Source organism: Eschscholzia californica, unplaced genomic scaffold (genome assembly GCF_041429995.1).
Source record: "Eschscholzia californica isolate CP2 unplaced genomic scaffold, dmEscCali1.0.p SCAF_3, whole genome shotgun sequence".
Taxonomy (NCBI): domain Eukaryota; kingdom Viridiplantae; phylum Streptophyta; class Magnoliopsida; order Ranunculales; family Papaveraceae; genus Eschscholzia; species Eschscholzia californica.
Window position 1 is genome coordinate 38,805,155 of NW_028238420.1, and position 19,506 is coordinate 38,824,660.

Sequence of the window (19,506 nt, forward strand, 5' to 3'; positions counted from 1 at the left end):
TATCCCTAAAAGGACTCTTACAATTTAAGTCTTTATCCCTCTCTCTCTCTACAATCCTAAATCTTAGGTTATAATTAGATTTCGGTTTACAATTTCTAGAAAAGAAATCATTTATTAGAATATTGAATACAATGGTCACTACAAAGGCATTGATACACCGACACGATGTGATAAGGCCACAAAAATTACTTTATTTATACTCAAGTTCAATATCTTGGATTTACACTTCCATGGGATCGCACTCGGGACCTCCGCATTGCGAGTAGATGCACTTACCAACTTTCCTACCAGTTGTTGGTGCCTTCAATTACTTATTTTGATGTATTGCTTTTAAGGTTTTAGTTTCATCTTATTTTGATCAAATATTAATTGTTAATTGATTTTTGGTGTTTCTTCTACCATCCAGAACGCAGTATGATTGGTTTCTCAGATTTGATTGTCTTCAACAATTTGTATTTAAATTTCAAGTGGGTTTGATAGTCGATAAATCAATTAGATATTTTCTCAACAGTTGATGCAGTTTCTGTAATTGAATTTGTGTAGTTTCATTCCCATTCATCGGTTCCTTTCTGCCTATGAATTTCATGAAACCAAATTAACTCTCTTTTGTCTTTCATATTCTATTTTATTTTTCAGTTTTATTCTAAATAACTATAGAGAGGTAAAGTTCAGATTACCCAATCACTAGATGTAAATCATAAGTTGTTTTTCCTTTTAATGGTTAAGATTTTAATTAGGATTGAATATGATACTCAATTTCATTTTGAATATCAATGATCATGTCGGTATTAGTTGCATAATTCATGATCACAAAGCCAAATTCGTTTCTGCAAAAGCTTCTTCCATTAGAGCCAGAAATGCTGAAGAAAGCAAAAACATTGCAATCTTAGAAGGAATACCATGGGCAGCAAGTTGTAATCTCAAATTCATTCATATTGAAAGTGACAACCTGACAATCATAAAACATCTCCAAAACCCAACTCACGTGATCTGATGGCACCCAGAGATTCATGTTACGAAGATTAGGAAACTAATTCCAAACTTCTTTGGTGTCAAGTTCTCCTTCATCCCGCGGAAAGTTAACACTCCAACGGTTAGTCTCGCAAAATGCGTTAGAACCAATAAATGTGTTTGATTTAGTAATAGATTCAGTACTTGTAACAAAAAAAGAATCTCGAATGGATTTAATGCGATTCCCTAATTTAAAAACATCAAAACCACATTTTAGTCACTAATCTTTTTATATATAAAAACAGGTCAGCCGTTTATTTTGAATAAGTTTGACCGTCCATTTTTTCTGGGAGTTTGATAGAGATCAAATCCGACGGATGATATAAAATACTTATTATGTAAATAGACAAAAAAAGAAGGGTATTAGTGTCAAAATTGGTTATGATCTATTCCCTCATTTCTCTCCGCAATAGAAAAAAAAAAGATTAACAATATCTTCATCTTCTCCCTTTTGAATAGCGTCTGCCTCGTCCGTCGTCCGTAGGACGTGCGGACGTGGCTGAAACCTAGTCAATTATAATAAAATAGATTAGTCGGTTACATGACATATTTCTCTCGCTCCCTATATATATATATATATATATATATATATATATATATATATATATATATATATTTCTTCTCTGCAACTCTCTCTTGTTTATTAATTTTGAAATCCAATATATGAAGATTAGTGTTATATGACCTATGCCTACTCCCAGGGTGATAGTAAAATTGAAGCAGGAAAGGTGGAATATTTGCGTGTTGAGAGAGAAACGGTATCGAATTGTTTTTATCCAGAGTAGAGAGAGAGAGAGAGAGAGAGGGGAATCTACAAGTATTCCAAACACTTGCAGACAAATCAGTTTGATAAGTAGAAAAGTAATGTTGCTTTCGTGACCATAATAACCATAAGTCTAGGAAGTTGCGTGGTTAATGACCCATCTTTATCTGTCACTCCTCTCTCTCTCTCTCTCCCCTGCCTGCAACTCTTCTTGTTATTCTCTCTCTCTCTCTCTCTCTCTCTCTCTCTCTCTCTCTCTATATAGATATATATACTACTAAATAGTAGTGGTATTGGTGGTGAGGATGGTCAAACTCAATGAAACCCCCACATGTTTTGAGCAACCAAGCTACCCTTTTGTTTGTATTCTTTCTCTCTCATCATCACTTACATTCCCATTCAAAACGGAAACCAATTTTAGCACAACATTTGGTGAGTTTAGGAACTCAAAAGTAGGCAGTTGAGGTGAGGATGGAACTTGGAAGGAGCTAGGGGGTTTTTTCATGATCACCTTCTCTCTCTCTATTACTCTATATGTTTGTTTCATTTGCCAACTCAAAAGCTACCCTTCTCTCTTAGGCCTTAGCTGTTAGAGTTTGGTTGTTTTCTCAAACCAAAAGTATGGTATTTATTTGTGGTTTGTGTAATTGGGTCATGCACCCACTGGTTTAGTTATTGGATCACTTTTAAGTATGCGTATATATATATATATACACCCTACTAGTAGCCCCCATTTTATCATATCATCTGGACTTCAAATACTACTCTGTTGATATTGTAGAGCAGTATTTGTAGTCATATCCCCTATCTTCCTATCTCTTCTTCTACTACTTTTTTTTTTTTTGCTTTCTCTAGTTTCACTCTCTAGAACTCCAAGTATCCCTAATATTAATGTTATTTTCAATTATCACCAGTAGTTCTTAATGTGTATTGATGATATGTAGTGATGATGCCGATCGAAATTAAGATGTTGATGATAATGAGCATATATATACATGCGCAAAATGGTAAATGAATGGACATGTTTGGCAAAGCCGAGCTTAGTTGGGGTAATGTGTTTATCTTTTCACTAGATATATAGAGATGCCACAATTCGAATGTTACCATTACAAAAAAAAAAAAAATAGATATGCCTGGCTCCCTGTATGCCATTTCCAAAGTTTCATCAGGATGAGATGGTCTTCGAATATGGCATATGTGGAGCCAAGCATATAATTTATATGCATATCATTGTTATATGAATAAAGCTAGGCAGCCTGTCTTGGGCAAACTTCCACTTGAACCGTCTTGTCCACTACAACCTTGTAAAGCTGAAGTCTGCTTTTTAACTCATCCCCATATTAGTCATTATTTTATTCATTTTAATTATTATTTTATTTACCTCCTAATTAATTATTCTTTTAAATTCATGCCCATCTCCACTTAATACTATTTTATTCATCCCCAAATCTAGAACGTTTTTGGTCTGATATGGAGAACAGAAGTCCACTAATCTTATTTAACCCTAGTTTTGTTTCTCTGTTAAATTGAAGTCACTTAATTTCTCAGCAAAATAGTGCATTGAAAGTTCAAAGAAACCCAACCATACTAATTTCAAACAAGGTCAAAATACTAAATATTCAGAAAAATATCTCTCTATATAATCCAAATGCATCAAAATACAGACATCAAAAATAAGAAATTCTCCCTGTTAAATTGAGAGATGTAGAGAGACACAAGATCAGAGAAGTATGAATTCAAAGGTGAATTGTATTGACTTGAATATGAAGTATTTATAGGCTTTACATAGGTCCTATTTACATAATTAGAAGTGCAAATATGTTACATAAATATTGATAAATACAAAGTATTGGAAAGCTAAATATATGCAAGTATTGGTGATCCTTGGATCCTGACACATGATCCGTTTGATAGTCCTCAATCCTTTGAGATGATCTTCCTTCCCAATTGTGCTTTATTCAATATATTATTTCAATAGATATTGTAATAATATACAAATACAATGTATGTGTATATATGATTTGTATATTATTCCAATATTCTTTATATCATATATTATAATATGATGGGAATATTATCCCAATAGTATTGGTATATTCTCCAATATAATATAATGAATATATTATTCCAATACCCCCCCCCCCCCCCCCCCCCCCCCCCCCCCCCGCAAGTTGGAGCAGGTGAAGAAATTTGAGACAAGCCCAACTTGGATGCTAACCGGTGAAACTGGTCTGAACCAAGCGGCTTTGTGAAAATGTCAGCTACTTGTTCGGAAGAGCGGATGTGGGTCGTCTTAATAAGACCGGACTCAAGTTTCTCACGAACAAAGTGACAATCGAGCTCGATATGTTTAGTTCGTTCGTGAAAAACAGGATTTGTCGCAATGTGTATTGCCGCCATATTGTCGCAATAAACCTGAAATGGTTCAGGAATTGGAATGCGTAAGTCCTGAAATAGATATTTCAACCATTGAAGTTCTGCTGTTAGAGAAGCAAGGGCTCGATATTCTGCTTCTGCGGAGGAGCGAGAAACAGTCGGTTGTTTCTTGGATTTCCAAGATAATGGGATTGCACCTAACATAGTGAAGTAGCCGGTGGTAGAACGCCGAGTAATAGGACAACTGGCCCAATCAGAATCAGTGAAGGCAGAAATGGTGAGAGAGCTGGACGATGAAAGGAGAATCCCATGATCTAGGGTACCTTTTAAGTATCGTAGAACTCGAGTCGCTGCATCCATATGGGTAGTGCGGGGGTGTTGCATAAATTGACTAAGGTAGTTGACCGAAAATGCAATGTCAGGTCGCGTAACAGTGACATAAAGAAGTCGACCAATCAGACGACGAAATTGTGTGGGGTCATCTAAAGGTGTACCGTCTGTCGGTAGCAATTTCAAATGTTGTTCCATTGGGAATGAAACAGGTTTGGCTCCGAGGAGACCAGAGTCTCGAAGAATGTCTAAGGTGTACTTTCGTTGGCAGAGAAAGATACCCTTGGGCGAACGAGAAACTTCAATTCCAAGAAAGTATTGGAGGCGTCCTAGATTTTTAAGGGAAAATCGTTGTTCAAGACGCTGCCGAAGAGATTGAATCGCCTTGTCATTATTGCCCGTGAGGATGATATCATCAACATAGACAAGAATGTAAATTACAGTCGAACCATGAAAATAACAGAAAAGAGAATGGTCGGAGGAAGATTGGTTGAACCCTTCGGCCTTTAGACCGGTAGAAAATTTAGCAAACCATTGTCTGGAGGCTTGTTTCAAACCATAGAGAGATTTGTTCAAGCGACATACTTGATTATTGCCTGGTTTGCCAAAACCAGGTGGGATGTTCATGTACACCTCTTCATTTAAGTCACCTTGAAGAAATGCATTGTTGACATCCAATTGATGGAGTGGCCATCCTCGGATGGCAGCAAGAGAGAGTAAGACACGAACAGTGACCAATTTGGTGACTTGGGCGAAGGTGTCGTGATAGTCGATGCCCTCAACTTGGGTATAACCCTTGGCAACGAGTCGCGTTTTATGACGTTCAATTGAACCATCAGAGCGGTATTTTATTTTGTAAATCCACTTACAACCAATGGGTTTCTTCCCAGGTAGTAAAGGGGTCAGATCCCACGTGTTGTTCTGTTCGAGGGCTGAGATTTCTTTAGCCATAGCGTCACGCCATTCTGGAATTTCTTTGGCGGCCGTATAAGATTTTGGTTCTTCTGTAGCGATGATCGAAGTAAAAAATGCCTTATGAGAAGGGCTAAAACGCTCGAAACCAATGTAGTCTGTTAATGGATATGGTGTGTAGGAGGTCGGTGTAACAGTACACGAACAAAGATAGTCAGCTAAGTAAGGTGGCGGATTTCGGGTACGAAGTGGTCGAGAAGGAAGTGGTTGTTCATCCTCTGGTTGTGTCACTGGCGGAGAGCCGATGTCAGAGTGCGGAAGCGGTGAAGTAGTTGTGGGTTCAAGATTTTGATTAGTCGAAGAAGGCTCAATCGAAGGGGAAGATAAGGATGGTGAAGGGTCGTTCCCATCGTTGAGGTTTGGGTCGGAGGTAATCGGGGTGTAAGAAGTTGATGGAGATTCCACCATAGGGGAAATGGTGGAAGGAGTAGTGGCATTATAGGAAACCAGAGGCTCCATCCAAGATGGTGACTGATATTCGTCTTGACATGGTGAAAATATAGGCGTCGTTGGATGGAGGGTGTAATCGTCCAATTTAAAAGGAGGGAGAATCGAAGAGTCAGTAGACGAATGAACATTGTCCTTTATCATAAAGGGAAATTTGTCTTCAAAGAAGGTTACATTTCGGGAGTCGTAGAGTAATTTGGACTCTAGGTCGTAGATTGTGTATCCTTTCTTACCTAGAGGATAACCGACGAAAACACCTGGTTTTGCTCTAGGATCAAACTTATTTTTTATGTTGACATTGTGGCCAAAGCAGATGCAACCAAAAACGCGGAGGTTATTGTAATCTGGAATTGTCTCATATAAAATTTCATGAGGCGATTTATATGACAAAATGGGAGTTGGCATCTTATTAATCAAATAAGTTGCTGTTTTTAAACACTCACCCCAAAATGTGAGTGGAACATGTGCTTGAAAACGAAGAGCACGTGCCACATAAAGTAAGTGTCGGTGCTTGCGTTCAACTACCCCATTTTGTTGAGGAGTCGAGACACAACTACGATGGTGGATAATACCGTTTGAGTGAAACCAAGATTGTAAATCCTTACTAAGGAACTCGGTTCCATTATCAGAACGAAAAATTTCAATCGGACTTGAAGACATTGTAGTCTGATTGCAAGAAATAGACTTGATAGTCTTGTGATATTGTTTGGTACTGAATTTAAAAAAGAAATCTAAGTATTTCTTAGTTTCAGACTTGGATTCCATAAGAAATGTATCTGGAGAAATCGTCAACAAGGGTGAGAAAATACCGTTTGTTGGTTAAAGATGGGACAGAAAAGGGTCCCCAAATATCGGCATGGAATAATTGAAAACAAAATTTACTCAATGAAGTACTTTTATTAAATGGTAACTTTTGTTGCTTTGCCATAGGGCATACAAAACATTCATGCGATTTCTCATAAGAAATAAAATTAAATTGTTCAGCTAAAAATTTAAGGCGTCCTAAACTAGGGTGCCCAAGTCGACGATGCCAAATGTCGAGCGGCTTATTGAAAGCGAGTACTGAAAAATTTCTACGAAGGATGTAGAGGCCATCAATTTCATCAGCCAGACCAATCTGCCGAGTCGTCAAGTGTTCCTGGAAAACACAATGAGTTGGAGAAAAATTGACATCCAAATGTAAAGATTTACTTATTTGGCTAACAGAAATCAAGTTAAATTTAAAACTTGGAATGTAATAAACATTATCAATTGTGAGAGTGTTTGAAAAAACTACTCTGCCAATGTGTTTCACCAAATAGGTGGTCCCATAAGGTATTTGTACATAACATGATGGGGGGGCCAAGTTGTAAGAGCTGAAGGCACTTAGGGAAAAACTAACGTGGTTAGAGGCACCACTATCTACAATCCAAGAAGAAGGGTTAGACATTAAAATTGTACCTGACATTAAAGTCGCCTTAGAACCAGGGGCAGCACTGGCTTCGAGAAGTGTGATAAGTCGATCATAATGCTCTTGACTTAAGATCGGAGTTGCAGACGTGTTGTTGGTGGATGAACTGGATACAGCTAGAGTGCGGTGGGGAATGTTTTTACGTTCTGGATAGCCGTGTAGTTGGAAGCATTGTTCTTTTGTATGCCCTGGTTTGTGGCAATGATCACATAGTACACCCTTGTTGCAATTTTCAGTGGAGTGCCCGTGCATTTTGCAAGTACTACAATAAGGGCGTGGTCGTTTACCTCTTTGAGAATTCTGAGTATGTTGTTTGGCAGCAGCCGCGATCTTAGTAGTGAGAGCAGAATAGTCAAAGGGTGAACCAGCAGCAATATATTGTTGTTGCTCCTCTTGAGTAACCATATTATAAATTTTGGCCAAAGAGGGCAAGGGGTCCATAAGTAGGATCTGACTACGAATGGGTGAAAATCGTTCATGCAGTCCCATTAAAAATTCCATCGTACGGACAGAGTGATGGTACTCAATGGTTGCCTTCCCAATAACACAAGCGCATGATTGGGGAGGGAGGAGGGAATCTAACTCGTCCCAGTAAGTTTTCAGTTGGGAAAAGTAAGCAGAAATAGTCAAAGCTTCTTGACGAAGGGAAGCAATGGATTTTCGCAACTGATACATGTAAGGAGAGTTGGATTTGGCATACTTTTCTTTTAAACTTTTCCAAACTTCAAAAGCTGAAGTCGAATGCATAATGCTACTGCGGATGTCAGGGCTGACGGAGTTGAGGATCCAACTCTTAACCATTGTGTCACAGCGGATCCAAGCATGGAGATGGGTGGAATCCGTGGGTTTGGGCAAAGAGCCATCGATGAATCCTTGTTTGTTTTTAATGACAATGGCGTTGTGCATGCCATGAGCCCAAGTCGCGTAGTCATGTCCAGTGAGAGCCGGAGATTGGACAACGGAAGTACCAGTATCTGAAGGATGCACATAATATTCATCGCAAACTGGGTTAACAGTGCGTGATGTGTCAGAGGTGTTCATAGGACTCTGGGTAGTCGTGTCGAAGACATCGTTATTCGCCATTGTGGGGTTGTCAGTGGCCATGAAGGAACTGTGAAGAAAGAAAAAATAAGCTATTTGAAATTAATTTGTTTGCTTATTATATTGTTTTTTTTTTTTTTATAAGGAAATAAATATTATATTAAAGGTGACGGTAATTACCGTCAGAATATAACTCAGAGACGGTTGGGAACAGTCGCGATAGGTACGTCAGGAATACTTAGAACTACGGTTTCTGCCGCCGAAAAGAGAAAATCGACGACGAAAAAAAAACGTAGAAAACAACAAAGGGTTGGTCGGTCGTGGTTTTTAGATCATTTATAGTCTGATTTGGGAGACTAATTAGATTAGTACTAACCGATTATTGTTGATTTCTAGAGAGAGAAACAAATTTGAAACTCTCTGTAAAGTCGTTTTTTTGGATCCCAAATAAGCACCGAAATCATGTAATTAACTCATTAATATGTGATAAACACCTATAGATTGTTAACTAGTGCGATTAGAATTGAAAAAAAATGTCGGAAATTGGCCGGAGTGGTTGTTCTCGTCGGAGAAGAGAAGTTCTCCTGTGATGAGGTCGGGAACCAATTTGAGATTTTGGTTCTGGGTTTGTCCGTAAGTCTATCCTGGTATTAGAAGAAACCGGGATGGTGTTGTCTAGTTTTTAAAAAAATTGGATAAGGCTATTCCGGGTTTGAAAAACAAAACCGGGACAAAGTTATTCTAGTCTGGATGGGTTAGAACTCATTCTGGGTTAGGTTTAGTTAATTCCAGAACAGGGTGAAATTGATTTTCTGGCTTAATAAAAGCCTAATAAACCGAAAAAAAATCGAAAAAAAAAATAAAATGAAAAAAAATCAGTTTTTTTTTTTTTTTTTTGAATTTGTTACTGACCTTTGAGTGGTAATGAGTGAGTATAAAAAAGTGATAATCCTTTGCTTGATCGTAAGACAATCGAACCGAACAATAATGGAACTCCTTATAACTTGAGAGTAATATCCCACTAATAACCTTGCTCTTATACCATGTTAAATTGAGAGATGTAGAGAGACACAAGAGAGAAGTATGAATTCAAAGGTGAATTGTATTGACTTGAATATGAAGTATTTATAGGCTTTACATAGGTCCTATTTACATAATTAGAAGTGCAAATATGTTACATAAATATTGATAAATACAAAGTATTGGAAAGCTAAATATATGCAAGTATTGGTGATCGTTGGATCCTGACACACGATCCGTTTGATAGTCCTCAATCCTTTGAGATGATCTTCCTTCCCAATTGTGCTTTATTCAATATATTATTTCAATAGATATTGTAATAATATACAAATACAATATATGTGTATATATGATTTGTATATTATTCCAATATTCTTTATATCATATATTATAATATGATGGGAATATTATCCCAATAGTATTGGTATATTCTCCAATATAATATAATGAATATATTATTCCAATACTCCCTCAAACACCCTATTTGAGTGTCATGAACAATAGATTCAATTTTGCACTTGAAGATCCTTCAGTTTCTTCCTCTTAACATTCTTCAATCTAGTATCTGTTCTATAAAAAAAATGATTCAACTCATGACAAAAAGAACCAAAATGTGATATCTAATGATTCAAAACATAACAAAAGAATCTAGAGCTTTTGTCTTTTCTATTTAGGTTCCATTTGTTTTAGCAATGCTCCAAAATTGTAAGAAGGTGCTGCATACGACCCATTCTCATGTTGTTGACTGATATCATGATTCCCATTCATGTTCATCTGCATCAATTGCAACCCAACATATTAAATTAAAAACAACTTAAAAACTAAAGGTAATGAAAAAAATACGTACACTTCCATAACCGTAATCATAGTAATTATATGAATGACTTTCTTGAGTAGTATTGAACCCCACATCTTGTTGATCATAATGACGACTTTCTTGAGAAACAATGAATCCTACATCTCGTGGACCATCATAACGAGGGATTTCTTGTGTAGCATGAAATTCTGCATCATGTGATGATTCGCCCTCCTAAAACAAGTTTATTTTAATATACGGAGATGTTAAAAATACTTAACAATAATGAAAAAAAAGAGAGTCATATATATACAATAACTAACCTTGTTTTTCTTCTTACTTGACACATCATTTTTCTTCGATTTGGTAAAAAGTGTAGACTGTAACCGTTTCGTACGAGGTCGTCCCTTACGCTTAACACAATTTGGATCGAGCAAGGTTTCTTCATTAACATCAACACTTAAATGACTATCTATATTGGCTCTTGACATAGGAGGTGGATTACCATTTTTTTTAAACAAAGGTATAGATTTTTTCTCATTCTCTACTCACTCAATGTATTGTTCACAACGTCTATCATCATCACATGACAAATCTGCAAGTTCAGTAAAGTGGTAGGCCCAAAATAGGTCTATTCCCGCAAGTATACGGGGTCAAGTTATAGTATTTATAATAAGATCGTGAATCGTCCCAAGGGATAGGTAGGTAACTTCGGATATTGACGGCGAGTTTAGCCCAATAATCAAAATGTCAATAGCTAACTTAGACTAACACACACACACCACTCATAAATTTGATAATTGATTTTTAAGAAATAAGAAAACGAATAAATCTAAATAAACTATCTAAGAGAGAGGTGAGAGGATACCTAAGGTTATAAAATCCACCGCATAATTTCACTTTATAAACAAACACTTAATTACTTAAATCTCTTTTGTATTTACTCGGGATCCAATATAATGAACTATTTGGATTCCGGATGATGTTCTAGATAAAACAATTTTATAATTACTAATTCTAATTGTCTTCCTTATATAGATTCGGATCACTTAACTATTATTCATCATCTAAAAAGCATACTCCATCTAACAACTTAACGAAAGTATGAAATATCTAATTATGAGGCATGCGCAATGGAAAGAAAATCCAATCCATATAGATAAACAATCAATAGACATTAAAGCACATCAAAGGATTTAATTAATCAAGAACAAGTATTATAAAGATCCAAAATGGGTTTCATTTACAACCTTAGATGACTAAATTAACTATACATGGAATCTAGAATAACATTCATTGACATTGTAAAATAAATGAAAATACTAAGAAATTAATGGAAAGAAATCACCAAGAATGTCCAATTCCATATCCCCATGTATCTCCATTTTATCCAAGATTTGCTCCATTTATGTTCAAGAATTTTACTCCAAGAAATCCAAGTAATAACTATTTTATTGCCACCCAAATAAGAAAAAGAAAGAGAAGGAAGAAATTAGATGTAGAAAGAAGTTAGAAAGAAGAGATGAAAGGGGATAAAGATGATAGAAGAATATGGAAGAAAGAAGGAGATGACTATTAATGGAAGAATAATAGTGGTAGAGAAGAAGTAGTAGTGGTAGTAGAGAAAGATAGAAAAAGAATGGAAAAGATGGATTAGGTTGGAGAAAGAAATAGGTAATAGAGAAGAGGGATTAGGTAAGAAGAGGTGGTATGGGAATAGAGAAGAGGGATGAGAGGGTTTGCAAGTCTAGCTTCTAATGGAGGAGAAATGGATTTATTTATAGGGTTTGGGTTTTGGTTGGGTTAAATGGTAAAAAGATTTAAAAGATAGGGTCATTTTGGGAATTAATGGGTTAAATATGAAGAAAGGACAATTCTGGGCGGCTAGGGTTAGTTGTGGGAATTTCGGCTGATTTGGTGTAGCCGGAATTATAGTGTTAAGTTGAAAGAGATACAGCAGCCGTCGGATGAAGAAAACGCAGGATCTGGGAAGACAGGAAAGTGACACGCGTCCGGGATCACGTTAATAAACAGCTTCGGGTAACACGGGAATGGGATAAAGGAGCAAACCATCCGAAGCCGTCAGATCTTGAAAACGCGGAAGCGAGAGGTTAAGATTAAAACGTGGGATTGGGTGCACGGAGTTAAGTTGCAACGGGCTACACACAAGCATTAGATTGAGAAGGACGCTCAGCAACCGTCGATCTGGGACACGCGGAGAAGAACGGTCAAGATTAAAACGTTGAAGTGGTACTACCGTATCAACTTGCAACGCGCTACACCAGATCAGGCCTATAGGGGTCATTTCAATGTTAAGCGAAAACACGGGAATTAGATACAATGACCTCCGGAGCGCGCCACGTGTTCTTTGGTGTACCGCGGCCCAAATTAATGCCCGACATTGTACCGAAAGCTGACCAAATGTTGACCTGACTTTGACTTTGCATTTTTCACTCATCCGGACTCCGAATTGACTTCCGTTTTCTCCTACGGACTCGTCTCGACCTCTACTTTTCAACCACGCACTGACCTTGGCCAAATTACCAGATTGTCCTTGACTCCAAATGACCAAAATACCCTTCATGCGTCTTTTCCTCGTTTTTAACCGTTTTTCACATCTAACTCCGCAAAAGACACCTAATCAAGAAAACCAACCATTTTATTATAATAAAGACTCGAAACCGAGTAACTTGGCTAAATTAAACGACTTAGATGGGACATTTTCATGACCCATCATAAAGGCTCGACAAAGTCGATCATAAATACGAAGGTTTTCACTTAATGTCCAGTCATCGTATCCAATAGGCACCTTTGTATGTGCTCTCGTCACATCATTTCTCCATCTACGAAGAATGTATTTCTCAGGAATGAAGTCAATACCAAGATCAAGCAGCACTAATATAGAATGCCTACACAATAAACCCTTGGACTCAAACATAAAACAACTACAATGTATAGTACCACCTGTTTGATTGCAATAGACCTTATAAACCATTCTTTTCTTTACACCGTCTCCAATGATAATATCAGCTCGTACATCATGTACGGTAAGCATGCCGTCTCGGTGGGTATGAATTTCTTTGCAATATAACAATTCAACCAACTCATTTTGAAATACTTTAAATTTTTCAGTAGTGTACACTTGTTGGGCTTGTTTTTCCATGGAAAATCTAGTCACACAAGGTATTTTGTGTGCATATGACCTAAAGTCTGCCTCTGCTTCTTTTTCTGCTTTATCTCTTAGTGCACGACCATATTGTTCAACAAATTGCTTTAGAGTTGTTTTGTGATGAACATAACCATCAAAAAAGGCATTCAAACTTTCACTTCGTTGTGTAGTTGACATGCCTGCCCAAAAGCTGGTTTTAAGGTAAATTGGAACCCAACGATGTCTATCTTCGTATAATTTATTCAACCACTTATGTTGTTGCAAACCATACTTGTCAATCATTTCAATCCAACCTTCTTCGAACTCTCTAGGGTTTTGAGAATCATAAACCAAACATTGCAATCTCGAGCTGATTTGATCTCTTTGTTTATTAATACCAAACTTTAAAGGCAATTTCTTGAGAACATGCCATAAACACCATCTATGCCTAGTATTAGGAAAGACTTTTGCAATGGCATTTTGCATTGCCTTACATTGGTCCGTGATGATTCCTTGAGGATGACAATTATCCATGCAAGCGAGCCATGCCTGAAACAACCAAACAAATGTGTCTGTGTCTTCATTTGAAATGAGACCACACCCAAGTAATATTGTGTGACCATGATGATTTACCCCGACAAACGGAGCAAACGGCATTTCGTACTTATTAGTCAAGTAAGTGGTGTCAAACGTGACAACATCTCCAAATTCTCTATAAGATTTCCTACTCCTTCCATCTGCCCAAAACAAATTTTTCAATCTACCTTTTTCATCATGGTCCATACAATAGAAAAAATCTGCATTTTTTTATTGCATCTTCAAGAAATAACGTTGAACTGCAACTACATCACCTTCACCGAGGCGTAGTCGCCTAACTTTAGCTAGGTAATTCTGACAATCTTTTCGCGTTGAAGTTAAGTTTTCATAGCCATGCGCATCTTCAACAATCGTTCCAAAATTCTTACACACTCGAATTCCCGCTCTATCATTCAATTCTAAAGCTCTCTTTACTGATGGCTTGATATTTCTATTGCATTTATAAAATCTAGACTTGCTCGGACTGAGAGGATGGTTATGGTCAAGAAATGAAGACGTTACTTTCCATTTCTCATCGCCTTCAAGTGTTATTCTTATCTTAACTAAACAACTTGTCCTGGACGATGGTTTCGGATTTAAGCAATTAGAAGAAGTACTTTTAGGTCTTCCTTCTCTACCACATGAAAAAGTAACCCATCGAAGCAAACCACTATGATCTTTTTTACTAGTCCTTTTCTTTGCGGGAAATCCTGATAAAACAACATATCTCTTGAAAAGTTCAAACACAAATTCAACACTATCGTGTACTGTCCCTACCTTCTGTAATTCCAATAATTCTAATTTATTATATCTCGAACCATCGACATCCTCTTTACTTTCAACACATTCTTCGAGTCCACAATCATTTTCTTCAACAACATTCTCAGAACTAAGATCTTCATCAGAATCTACATCGATAAATTTTCCTTCCATATATGCTTTAAACAGAACAGTAAAAAAGTAAGAACAAAAGATCAAGACAAAGGCAAAACCAAATTATAATGCAAAAAAAAAACACAATGGTGATTGGTTGAGTTCTTCTAGTTTCTATAGTTTGATTCTTATAGTTTAAGTTCTTCTAGTTATAATTCTAAAGGCAAAATTCCTAACATCATACATTAGGGTTTCAAAAAAAAAAACAAGCATCTCATAAAATTCTTACCTTATAGTGAAATCTTGTGAGAGAAAAAAATCTGATGAGGGTGAATCGCAGTGAGAACTTTGGATGGGAGAAGAAGTTAATAGTCTAATTGATGAAGGTGAATGGCATTCATTAATTTCCCCTGCCTAGCTTTGAAGAGATGATACTTCTTCTTCAGCCTAGGGCACGAGTGGTGATGCTCTCAATTTGGGGATGATTAAAAGAATAATTGATTGGGAGATAAATAAAATAATAATTAACAGGGAATGAATAAAATAATGACTAACCTGGGCATGAGTTAAAAAAAGGCAAACTTCAGCTTTAGGAGTAAAGCTAGGCACTTCCACTTTGTCGTCTTGTCCAAGTGGACAAGACGGTTCAAGTGGAAGTTTGCCCAAGACGGGCTGCCTAGCTTTATTGTTGTTATATAGGTATGTTGTGTTAGGCAGCCTAATCCTTTAAAATAGTTGATTCCACTTCCTCTGTCTAAATCTCTGATGCAAGACACAAATGCATTACCGTTATACACATAGACAATGCGAATATACGTACGATTCTCATAAAAGTTCAGGTACATATTTTACTTTGGAATAGAAAACAGGTATTCATATATCGTCTTATTGGTTCAGAGAATGTTTCTTTTGTTCGTCGTTTTAAATTGTTCAATGCAAGGAATGAAACTTCGAAAAATTTCGGCCGACATGACCGAAATTTTTTTATTTTTCACCCTACCGAAGTGAAAATACACCTAAATGTTTTTCGTGTCAGATTTCGACCGAAATCTGACCGAAATTTCGAAAATTGAAAAAAACCCAGAAACCCTAGTGGATCTACTGTTCCCTTTAAAGAAAAGCAGAAATTATTGAGAGAACAACAGCCAAGAGATAAGATTCAAATTTATATTGTCGGGGTTGAGGATTGAGTTCTATTTATAAAGAAACTAACAGATTAGCAAGTTCAACTCATACCCTTAGTTTTTTCTTCTTCATCTTCTCTAGTTTTTACTTGTTCTTGATTTCTTCATTTAGTTCTTCATTTGGTTGATTGGAGGAAAATCTAGAGAGAGAGGAAAAAGGTCTCAAATTGCTTCTACACTAGGGTTAAATACTGATTCCTACACGAGCACCTCACATGCTGAAAATGTTAATCGTTTTTTTTTTTTTTTTAGAGGAAAATGTTAATCGTTTGATGGACACAAGTTCGTCAAGTACTAATTCACCTTCTAGGTCGTCAAGAGATAGTGGAAACGGGGATAGCAGACAGAATAATGAGAGTAACGATGTTGAGGAAGATAGTAACGAGAGAAATGAAGGATATGCCCCTTTCACGGAGGAACACAATCATGCAACGCAAGATCATGATCACGGAGTCCCACCGAGACCAGCTGAACCTGTATCATATTCTTGTCGAAGGAAAAACCAGTTGACTAGTATGAATGTCGCAGATACTTCTTGGGGCAATAATGTTGACGATGTTACAGATACTTTTAGTAGTATGGGTATCGACAATAGCTCCTATGGTATGATAGTTCATCTGCATCAGTTGGATATAACTACCCAAGTCATATTTCTTGGAACACTAGTGAAGATGAACGACCATCAATGTTTGTACCTCAACAACCAAGTTTTCATGTTTACCATCAATATCCCCTAATTGGACCACTATGCGGGATTCGTCAAGAGCAATACATGACACACATTGAACAATATCGGAATTGGTTCCGAAGCCGAATGTCATGGGATGAATATTGCAATGCTATGAGAAATGAATCTCATGTACGTCCAAACGACGGTGATGAAGGGGGTAGGAGATCATTTTGGTTTTAATGTCTTATCTATATAATAAGGGAGGAGGGTATCTTTGCCACTCCTCCCAATGGCCCAGATTTATCCTCATGAAGTTATATCAAGTGGTTCAGATTTGTTTTTTGATGGGCCTAAAAGGTTACCCTAAATAGGTCTCCACCCACAAGTATACGGGCGTCAAGTAATAACCCGGTAAGACCGGGATCGATCCTCAAGGATAGAGAGGTAATTCGGATATCGAGAGAGTCTAGCCACCGGTCTAGGTGTCACTCACTATCTTAGACTAAAATAAAAGGTGATAATTTGATTTTTGGATTGATTTATAAGAAACAATGAAAAATAAACTAAACTATATAAAAAGAGATGAGACAGATTCGGGAAAAAGGGTCGAGCAAGAATAAAGTGAGGGGGATACTTCGATCCACAAAATCGATAGGGACTAGTACTAATGATCTATAAGCATGAAAAGTTAGTTAACTTCACCCATTTACTTGGATTGGTCAACAAACTCTTGGTTTAACTCAGATTCCAGTCCATGAACGATCTAAAAATCCGGAAGATTTTATCATTAAAAGCAATAAAACTCTTGTCACATCAAAACATGTATCACGAGTATCCGACTACAAAAGCTAGCTAGACATGACGATACAAATAATAAAAGTAAGAAGATAAAGTAAGACAAAATTAAGATTGAAATCCCCCTTTTTCGATGATGGCGCGAGGCTAGGATAGTTGGAAAATATGAATATGTATGTGCTGCCTTTTTCGATGATGGCGCGACTTTTTGAAGAAGGTAAACAGTGAACTAACATGACGAATAAAAAAAATAGCTCGATTTTAATTTATGATCATTCCTATAGTTTACTCGATCTATAATGTGTTCGAAAAAACTATTTGTGTCCCATCTTTATGCACATTCACATAGTTTACCCGATATGTCTCAAGGTTTATTCACTGTAGTTTGCTCACTGTAGTTTTATCTTTTACTTTAATAGTTTTATCTTCTACTTTAACTTCCGTCCAGTGAAACTGAATATAAGTCGAAGTTTGCTCACTGTAGTTTTATCTTCGTAATGCCGATAGGTTAAATGCAATGGAAACAATATATAAGAAATCTTTTGTCTATTTTAATGCAATGCAACAATCTGTGAAGCCTAAACGACTTCATGTTTATAAATTCATGAAACATCCCCACGCTAAAACTTACGAAGTTGATGTCTGCATTGAAGGTTAAAGGTGTTTAAAGTTTTTGAAGTTAAAAAAATTTCACTTCCTGCAAGTGTTTCACTTCCATTTAGAATAGCTCTTCATACTTTATTTGTTTGTTTGATTTAAATGAGCTTGAGTTGATGAATGGAGAGCTAAGGTAATAATATTTTGTGACCGATGTGACATGTGCTTGAAAGAATTGTTGTAATCGATTGGTTGTTGATCTTGCTTAATATTTGTTGTTGTCCATCTTCCTCATTATATTATGCTCACATAATCTTACATTTTCTTTCTTAGGGTCTTCTAGATTTGGGATTAGGTTTTGTTTGGACAAACTTTAAACTTACGTTTTGTTCGAGAAATCCTAAGCTTTAAACAAATCCCTTAACTTACTGAATCTTGCTTTTGTGACCAGGTTCCTTTACTCAGCAGCTCAACTTGGGGTTAGTTCAAACAATTATTGAATGGATATATCAAACAAAGCACCTCCGGCAAAAGTACTCTTTGAAGTTCGAAGTCTAAGGAAGTTCGACAACTAAATATCTACACAAATATATCCACAAGGGTAAAGATCGTACAACCAAGGTTGCGGAAGGAATCAGAGAAGAAATGTCACATGAAAGTCAAGCAATAGATTTATCAAAGAAAGAACCTCCAGCAAAAGATCGTACAACTGTGGTTGTGGAAGCGACAAATGATATTCAGAAGAGTTCTGAATTCCGATATGGATGTTTGAACTTATGTTAAGAAAAGAGTTTGTAAAATCGTTTTTTGTTACACTAAGATCGACTTATTCTAATATGTTGACTTAATATTCTAAGTCAAATCTATTTTCTCATATGCACTTTACTTAACGCACATGACAAAACTGTCCGTGCTCGGCGGGCAAGGGTTATACCCTCGTGTAACAACATGGAAGTAATTTACAATTCTACATTATAAACTATTGTTCAAATGAAGATTACATCTTTTTATGCTTAGTTATGGTTAAAGAGACTTGTTATATACAATTTCATCATATTTCTAACGTTTCGGCAAAATTGTAAAATTTCCACACATACCGAAACGTTTTCATGAAACGTTTCCACATTTGGACCCACCGAAACTTTCACCGAAACCGAAGTTTCATTCCTTGGTTCATTGGACATCGTACAATTTTTATTTGGGCTAATGTTCTACAAACACGACTCCCTCTGCTCATACGAGGTATATGCACACACACATGGGACTCTAGATCGTTACAACCCATTCTTCATTCTGGACGGCGCTTTATGCTCACCGGTATTTATTAAACTCCCGAAATGGCTTGAAAAATGAGTTCTTCAAGAAATGTTGGGCTTTTTTCTCATGGAGGTACATAAATTCAATACCGCTGCTGGAGCTCTATATTGACTAACAATATTTTCATCTCCTTTATCCCC

The 19,506-nt window shown here is 36.7% G+C and overlaps 1 protein-coding gene and 1 long non-coding RNA gene across 2 annotated transcripts; one reads left to right on the forward strand and one right to left on the reverse strand.

Moving 5' to 3' along the window:
* Positions 1-1,992: 1,992 nt before the first annotated feature.
* Positions 1,993-18,923, forward strand: LOC147550128 (uncharacterized). The gene is made up of 2 exons (XR_015237905.1): positions 1,993-2,823; positions 18,501-18,923. It is a non-coding gene; the product is annotated as an uncharacterized LOC147550128 (long non-coding RNA).
* Positions 3,387-15,361, reverse strand: LOC147550129 (protein FAR-RED IMPAIRED RESPONSE 1-like). The gene is made up of 5 exons (XM_086670236.1): positions 15,093-15,361; positions 12,941-14,868; positions 10,530-10,812; positions 9,878-10,440; positions 3,387-3,461 (listed from the first exon to the last, which is right to left on the reverse strand). The coding sequence occupies exons 2-3, from the start codon at positions 14,135-14,137 to the stop codon at positions 10,810-10,812; spliced, it is 1,200 nt and encodes a 399-aa protein (XP_086526362.1). The 5' UTR covers positions 14,138-14,868; positions 15,093-15,361; the 3' UTR covers positions 3,387-3,461; positions 9,878-10,440; positions 10,530-10,809.
* Positions 18,924-19,506: the final 583 nt, after the last annotated feature.